General features: G+C 35.1%; 1 protein-coding gene across 1 annotated transcript in view; it reads left to right on the top strand.

Moving 5' to 3' along the window:
* Positions 1-3,598, top strand: part of LOC107640447 (probable sucrose-phosphate synthase) — a 5,765-nt gene extending 2,167 nt beyond the window's left edge. Inside the window, exons 6-13 of the mRNA XM_016343971.2 lie at positions 272-388; positions 541-672; positions 773-949; positions 1,313-1,366; positions 1,449-1,511; positions 1,597-2,541; positions 2,663-2,790; positions 3,072-3,598. Coding sequence (XP_016199457.1) covers positions 272-388; positions 541-672; positions 773-949; positions 1,313-1,366; positions 1,449-1,511; positions 1,597-2,541; positions 2,663-2,790; positions 3,072-3,351 — 1,896 coding nt within the window. The 3' untranslated portion in view covers positions 3,352-3,598. The remainder of the gene's footprint in view (positions 1-271; positions 389-540; positions 673-772; positions 950-1,312; positions 1,367-1,448; positions 1,512-1,596; positions 2,542-2,662; positions 2,791-3,071) is intronic.

Here is a 9,113-nt window from a genome sequence, read left to right as displayed (position 1 = left end):
AATAAAACATAATGAATTGATGAAAGGAAGACATTCTTATGAATAGCTTTATTAGTTTATTTGGTGTATATGAAGACGACTTTGGACATGCGGAGTATATTACTTTCTTGTGAATGCATTGAGTGCGAAAGACTAGACATAACCTGTAGTTTGCTAGTACTTCTTGATAGCAGTAGGCATCCTGTTCCAATGCATGATTCTTTAAGTATTATTTTTTCGCTAATGCTATATCATGTAAAGTTGAATGTTATAATCTCCTTGCATCTTGCAGATTATTCCACCTGGTATGGAGTTCCATCATATTGCTCCCCAAGATGGTGATTTAGATGGTGAACTAGAAGGGAATTTGGACCATCCTGCTCCCCAAGATCCACCTATTTGGTCTGAGGTTCGAAATATGCTTTCTGCATTTCTTTTAGTGTTCCTGGTATAATCAGCCATTTCTGTACTTCTGTTTTATTTATTAGATGTGACTTGTCTAACCAGTTCTAATTTTAAATCCAATGTAATTAATAAATCTGTAACATTTTTTATTACCAGATAATGCGTTTCTTTACCAACCCTCGCAAACCAATGATACTTGCCCTGGCTAGACCAGATCCTAAAAAGAACATCACAACTTTGGTGAAAGCATTTGGAGAATGTCGCCCTCTTCGCGAGCTTGCTAATCTTGTATGAAACTCTTGACTATCATTTTGTTCTTTGCTTTTTGACTAAGCTGTCTTGTATCGATTGTCTGACCAGTTGTCTGCCACTCCTTTGGTATTTTCAGACATTAATTATGGGTAACCGAGAGGGAATTGATGAAATGTCAAGCACAAATGCATCTGTTCTTCTTTCAGTTCTAAAGTTGATTGACAAGTATGATCTATATGGGCAAGTTGCATATCCTAAACACCACAAACAATATGAAGTTCCTGACATATATCGTCTAGCAGCAAAGACAAAGGTAAATATATCTGGGTCCAGTAAACAATATAACAATTATGTGTGACAAGCTTTAAAGAGGATTAGAAGAAAATTAAATAACAGTCTTGTAATATCTTTTGCATGCTTACATATATAACTCCCTCCCCTTTTTAGCTTCCCTAGTTTTTAGTATACTGCACAGTGTCTTATGTGAGTGTATCCACTTGTATATATTTCTGATGATTTGATAGTCTAGTGTGATTATATCCTCTTGTAAATACCTATCGTGAAATAATAGTCTTGCCTGAGTTACACTGGTTTGAATAAACCTACATGACTTTATTCTCATTCCCTGCAAACTATCTTGTCATTTACATTTCATTCAGATCCAATATTTATGCAGGGTGTTTTCATTAATCCAGCTTTCATCGAGCCATTTGGTCTTACCTTAATTGAGGTGATATTCTGAATCTTAAATAATTTATCTTTGTTTAATTTATTTTCACACATACAAATCAATTTACATATTTGTTGAGCAGGCAGCTGCTTATGGTTTGCCAATTGTTGCAACTAAAAATGGAGGTCCTGTTGATATTCATCGGGTATGCCCTCTGATTGGTGGTTATGTGTTTTGATTTGAGATGCTTCCCTTGGAAACTTCCATGACTGATTCTTAATGTTATACAGGTACTTGACAATGGTTTGCTTGTAGATCCTCATGATCAGCAGTCTATTGCAGATGCTCTTTTGAAGCTTGTCAGCAACAAGCAACTTTGGGCAAAATGTAGACACAATGGATTGAAGAATATTCATTTATTTTCGTGGCCAGAGCATTGCAAGAACTACTTGTCTAAAATAGCCACTTGCAAACCAAGACATCCACAGTGGCTGCGAAGTGAGGATGGAGGAGAAAGTTCGGAATCCGAGTCACCTGGTGATTCCCTGAGAGATATACAGGATTTATCTCTAAATCTGAAGTTTTCATTGGATGGAGAGAAGAGTGGTGGTAGTGGAAATGATAGTTCTTTAGATCCTGATGGAAATGCTGCTGATAGAAATACAAGGTTGGAGAATGCTGTTTTGTCATGGTCAAAGGGTATATCTAAGGACGTACGCAAGGGTGGGGCTACAGAAAGATCAGATCAAAATACAAATGCTGGTAAATTTCCACCATTGAGGAGAAGGAAGCATCTCTTTGTCATTGCTGTGGATTGTGATAATGCTTCAGATCTTCTTGAAACCACTAAAACAATATTTGAGGCTGCCAAAAAGGAGAAAGCTGAAGGCTCTGTTGGGTTCATACTGTCAACATCCTCAACCATGTCAGAGATACAATCATTTCTGGTATCGGGTGGCTTGAGCCCCAGTGATTTTGATGCTTATATTTGTAACAGTGGCAGTGATCTCTACTATCCATCACTCAATCCTGAGGACCGCCCATTTGTGGGTGACTTGTACTACCACTCTCATATTGAATACCGATGGGGAGGAGAAGGGTTGAGGAAGACTTTAGTGCGTTGGGCAGCTTCAATAACTGAAAAGAAGGGGGAGAATGATGAACAAATTGTTAGTCCATCGGAACAGCTTTCTACTGACTACTGTTATGCTTTCAAAGTGCAAAAGCCAGGGAAGGTAATTGTTTATTCAATTGTTCTGGTTGATGATTTTGTATGAAAGGCATCTTGTTCAGTTTTGTCTTTTATATATTCACTTTAATTTGAGTATATTGTCTTATCCTATTTTGTTTTTGCAGGCTCCCCCAGTGAAGGAGCTTCGTAAGTTGTTGAGAATCCAAGCCCTCCGTTGTCATCCTATATATTGCCAAAATGGGACAAGACTGAATGTTATACCAGTATTAGCATCTCGTTCCCAAGCCCTTAGGTATTGTTTAATTATCCTTCCAAAGGTTCCATTTCGCCAATAGTTGGTGTTGCTGTATACATTGGTCTTCTCTGCATTTCCTTCTGGCATTCTTGGATGAAATTGTTCAATATCTTTGCAAATATGCCAGGGCGGAAGAATTGTTTGTGCTCATGCGTATCTGGGAACTATTTTAAAGTCGTTTCGTATGTTAGTTTTTTTATGACCTGAGTCTTGACAATATCATTTCTTAAAAAAGTTTAATTTGTGACAGCTGATAACTTTATGTGATTCTCCTTTAGATACCTTTATGTTCGATGGGGTTTCGAACTGTCAAAGATGGTGGTATTTGTTGGAGAATGCGGTGACACCGATTACGAAGGACTGGTTGGCGGCGTACACAAAAGTGTGATATTGAAAGGGGTGGGCAGTAGTGCAATGAGTCAAGTTCACAACAATAGAAACTATCCTCTTTCAGATGTCATGCCACTGGACAGCCCCAACATCGTTGAGGCCGCCACCGGAAGTAGCAGCGCTGATATCCAGGCTTTGTTAGAGAAAGCAGGATATCTCGCAGCATGAATAGTTTCATCTGCGCCTGGTTATGCCTTTCCTGATCCACAATGTTCATAAAGTTTTCTTGATACTCCCTTATATGTAACTACCATACTCATTCTCTTCATCAAACAACAATGCCCCCATGAAGCATATTTCCTCTTGTTCCACTTATGCTGCTTGTTGGTTTTGTACCTACACACCACATCACATCACATTTTTAATAAAGGGTTGTTCGCATTGCAATTTATATATGCCTACTTTTATTCAGGCTTTTTGTCGTGTTTACACTATGATTGGAAGCTAACAATAGTTAATCTCATCATACTTGTTTCCTTTAACATTTTATCACTGATATATTTGATTTAATGGTTGAGATTTTCTTCTGTAAAAAATAACTGCAAAATCATCGTATTTATTTTCCCGTTTATATTTATCAGTTATAAGCGAAGAACAGGAGAGTGAAAATGAAGAACCGAGGATAGAGAATGATCCAAAACCAAGAGTATACAATGGATAAGGACTTGAGATTCAGGTGAGCGATGATGATTGTGCTACTGCCATAGCTTTATAAACCGCAAAGATACCGGATAGTTTGTCGTGGAGCACGGCACTTGCCCTGATGCACTTGCCCTGATGCCAATTTCTTTTTTTTACATTATCCATTTTGTCTTGTTCTGGTATTCTTGGTTTACAAATCCCAACGTAATGAGTGATCCATGACATTTCCTTTGATGTCCTCGGAGGACCAGTAAGATGACTGATGCTGATGCACCATGAAAGGGTCAAAACACGTCCCATAGTACACCGTACAGAGCCTCACCTGTAGGACACCCATGAATCCCCTACATGAATCATGGGCTCAGAATCAGATCATCATCCTCACTTGTGGGGCTGACTTCTATTCCAACTAGCAACTACCAATAAATACAACTGCGGTAAAATAATTATGCTTAAATAAATTTTCATGTGGTGTGATAGTAAATAAATATTTTATATAGTGTTACCATGTATTACAACACCCACACAACATACCAAGGTTCGAATCCGGATTTAAAGATGAGTTGAATTTAAACCGAATACTTTTGAAAATATTTGGACCTAAACCACTTTTTCTTTTAATCTGTGCAGGTTAAAACCAAAATCAATAATATTTTTATGGATTAAAAAATTGTTTAAGGCAAGTAGCTAGTGGTTTTAAGCATATTTAATTTGAGATTTGACTTTTCCAAATGCAGATGATGATGATGATGATGATAATATCACTGTGTGATATTTTTATTTTGGGTCTTTAATAATTCAACAGTGTTTAGGGCTTACTACAAATTATACTTTTCTGGTCTGTAGTTATCTATCACATTTTTTTTTTTTTGGTTAAGGGTTATCTATCACATTTGTATTTGTTTTTTCTTTTAAATATTTTTGCTATACTTTTTAGTCCTGATTAGTATCGTCCATTAGCCAATAGCCCAACAGTTATCGCACACCAAGAAAACAATCACTCGATGACAAAAACGAGTGTATACTTACTACAAAATTTGCCCCTTGGGCCGTGAACAATTACTTTTTCTTTTTAATTTCATCTCTCTTTCACGGTTATATACTTATATTTCCATAAATGAAAATAGATTTTACTATAAAGTATTCGAGTTGTGTCACATGCACACCCATTTTAACCACTCATTTTAACCACAGTATTTAAACACACGCATAAGTAGGGCTGCACATGGATCGGATAATATCCGCATCTGACTCGAATTTTGCGGATATTATCTTATCCACACTATAGTAGGATCGGATTGCGGATTTAGAAGTGATATCCGCGGATCTGATCCGCATATCCGCACATCTCATATAAATAGCATAGCTTAAGAAAGTAAACCCTAATGTGATGAATTTTAGTGTGTTGTTTTATGAATTTTATGATATCTTATTTTTAATTTTTTATGTTGTACTTTAACTTAAAATAATTAAACTTAAATCTTGTGTTATTATTTTTTTTTGTTATTCAAGAAAATTTTTATTGATAATATTTTAGGAGTAAATAGGCTTAAACAGGTGAAAAACGAATTTTATGGATATTTTTTTGTAAAAATAGCCAAATAGAATTTTAAAATAGTTTTTTTTTTAATTATGCGGATATACCCGATATCTAATCCGATTGGATCCGCAAGTATACGGATCGGATCGAATCTGACCTAAAAAAATGCGGATATCGTATCCGATCCGATGAGTGCAGTGCGGATCGGATAGAATTTTAGGCTATATCCGATCCAATCCGATCCGTGTGCAGTACGCATAAGTACAGAAATTTTTAAGATTAAAAACAAAGCACACTCTCACTCTTTACATGCACTGGATCACTCTCAAGCGCGATTCTCCTTCCACATTTTTGCTTTCAAGCGTGATTCTCCTTCCCTCTTTATCCGGCGGAATGATTCTCCTTCGCTCTCTTTTCGGCGGCACGATTCTCCTTTGCTCTCTCTCAGGCGCGATTGCGATTTTTCTTCCTCTCTCTCAGACGCGGTGCTCTCTGTCTCTATTGTTGACTCGCTGCTCACCGCCGCTGCAAACCACAGATTCTCCCTCTCTAATTTGTAACTTAGTTCAGGGTTTCAGCTATTTTGAATCAGAAAAAAAACTCAAAAATGCTCAAATAGTACAAACAAAAGGGATAATGTTAAAGGGCATTAAAACAATCATTTGAGTTCTAATGATACAAGTGGCAAGAATGAGAATGGTTTTTCAAAAAATCAAACATTAATTCAAAGATGCATTAGCTACTGATACAAGTCCTTAAGCTAATGTTGTAGCAGCTGGTTAAAAACTTTCCTTATTGCAAACTAACTGATCAATGTGTTTTTAGCATATTTTACTTTTTTCTCTTTATGTTTTTATAATTTGATTATTTCATAAGTTTGATTTTTTATTTGGATTCTTGAATTTGATTATTGTAATATTCTACTTGGTTCATTGTTTTTATCACAATCTGTTTAGTAAAATGTCAATGTGATATTGTCTCAATTTTAAAGTCCTTTTACTTGATAAATTGTGAAAGCATCATCAACTAATGATTGTGAACATGTTCATTTGATTTGAGAGTTACTTTTTTGGATTTGTCATGCTGAAGTTTTTTTCATAACAAGATTTTACTCTATAATTTAGACTATATTTGAATATAGTTTAGTTATAGCATTGAATTTTAATTTCTATTATTAAATTTGATTATTACTATGAACTTGTTTCATTATAACTGGATTTTGTATTATAATTTAAAGGGTGTTTGATTTGTTTGATTATGAGTGAGGTTAAGGCCGCCACTGCTTCTGTTTTGCTCGTCTTCAGTTTGTGGTGGAGAGTTGATCAAGGCTTAGAAGAAAAAAAAAAGGATATTTTTTCTACTACAAATGACTTCTACAAAAACATTGACTCAAAGCAGTAACAACAGAAACTTCCAAACGTAAATACACACAAGAAAATATCTTATCTAAAACGTTGTATATTATGAGAAGTTCAACATCACATCATTAGAGAGAGTTTAGGTGTTTATTGGGAGTTTTCGTCATTATTTATACTCGATTCTTTTACCATATTATATTCTCCTGTACCTAGGAAAGAGAATTATATAAAATTGATCATGTGTGTAACACATGTTGCCCTGTCTCCAATTATCCTATGTTTATCGAAGAATTTGTAGAGACTTGTAGGCTTGTAGCTACTCTTGTGATGTATCAATTATTTGAATTGTTAGTTCATTCCCTTATGGTATTTAATTTTTTCTGCGGCAATTTCAATGTAACAATATTTTGTACTATAATTTAGAGCATGTTTGATTATAATCTGATTTTAGTATTAAATTTTGATTTCGATGATTAAGTTTGATTATTACCATAAGCGTGTTTGATTATAACCAGATTTTATATTATGATTTAGTGCGTATTTGATTATATTCTGATTATAGCATGAATTTGAACTTTAGTTTGAATGTTAAGTTTGATTATTATCTTGGGCGCATTTGATTATAACTGGATTTCGTAATATAATTTTGGAGTGTGTTTGATTATACTCTAATTATAGCATGAGTTTGAACTTTGATTTGGACGATTCTTAAGTTTGGTTATTACTTTGAACACGTTTAATTATAATCAAATTTTGTAATATGATCTAAAACGTATTTGAATATAATATAATTAAAGCATGAGTTTAAACTTTGATTTGAATTCTTAAGTTTTATTAAGTTGGATTATAGTTAAAATAAATGACGATTAAGACTCAGGACACATTCACTTTTCAACACAAAAACTAAAAGAAAACAAAAAGTGACACATTTTATAGGCTAAGATTTAGGACATATATTCACTCTTCAATATTCAATGAGTATATCTCAATAATCTGTTTATTTCAATACGGGAGGCTATAGATTTAAACAAACTTCCTTTTAAATAGACGAAAATCATTAATCTAGTTACATGCATTACATCTAAGTGTTAGATTTTTTTTTGTAGTGCTGTGTTTTAAATTTTTACTTACCTTGTATAATATGATTTTTGTTGCTATAAGCTAATTGCCACACAAAATGATTCAATGAATCTGAGAAAGATGTTGAAATTGTGCATGGATACCGATAATAAAACCTTGCCTAATGCAATTAACGCGTGGAGAGATTTGAGAGAACTTTATTTTTTCGTGATCAATATACAGAAAAATCTACACCTTGAAACAAGAAACATGAATTGTGACGGAATATTTAATCAAATTCGGTGTGCTTTGAATCGAATTGAAAACACTTGATGAGAACAAACATGGTTGCGGCAAGGAGAAGATGGAGAAAGAAAAAGTGATGAGGTTGTTTATGGGTTTGGATGAATGATTCCATGTAACAAGATCACGAATAATGCAAGAGGATCCTTTGCAATCCTTTGACAAAGTTTTTAATTTGGTAGGTTTACAAGAAGAACTGGTCACGCAGTGAATGGGATGGGTTGGGTGTGTTTTGTGCTGTTTTGTTTAGAGCATGAAGGAGATGTTGGGCAGTTAATTTGTATTATATTTATATACGTATAAAAATATATAAATATATAGTGGTTGATTTTGGTGTGCAAATAACATTTTTAAAAGTATAAACACTTGTTAGTTGTTAAGGATACAAAAGAATGAGAAAAAAAATACAAAAAGTAAAGAATTTAAGATCCTCTAAAGTGAATAAGTTAGTAAAGTTGTAAGTGAGGAATTAATCATCATTAATTTTATAATTTCTATAAAATGTATTGTTACGGCCTGGCCCAAACCACTAGCGGGTCGGCCCGACCCGAACAGTCAGGAGCAAGGCGCTCAGTCGCCGATCTGGACACGCGTCCCTGACAGCTATGCTACAGCTGTGAGAAGGAAGTTTCGAGGAAGGTGGGCCTGTCCTCGATGGGCCCACCTCTGACACGGTATATATGGGGAAGGTCCTACCTTTCCTCCAAGGTACGTCACATACCACTTAACCCTTTTTCGCCTGCACACCTCATTAACTAGAGCGTCGGAGTGTCTTTGCAGGTGACACCCCCCTCCTCATGCGAAGTGCTTGGGACATCGCCTACCCCAACCCGGTAACGTACGACCAGGCGAGACCTCCCCCTCTTCAACCAGGATACCAACCCGAACCGTCTTGTACCCGACCTACCGAACATGTATATTTTATTATTTTAGTTTAAGAGTAATTAACTCCTCACTTTACCAACTTTCTCATTTTAAAATTAAAAAGATAAATAAAAAATTTTTAGTTTGTATTTATTTTTATCTTC

Source organism: Arachis ipaensis, chromosome B01 (assembly GCF_000816755.2).
Source record: "Arachis ipaensis cultivar K30076 chromosome B01, Araip1.1, whole genome shotgun sequence".
Taxonomy (NCBI): Eukaryota; Viridiplantae; Streptophyta; class Magnoliopsida; order Fabales; family Fabaceae; genus Arachis; species Arachis ipaensis.
The sequence above is the reverse complement of the archived record's forward strand: the minus strand, read 5'-3'. Positions and strand labels throughout refer to the sequence as shown.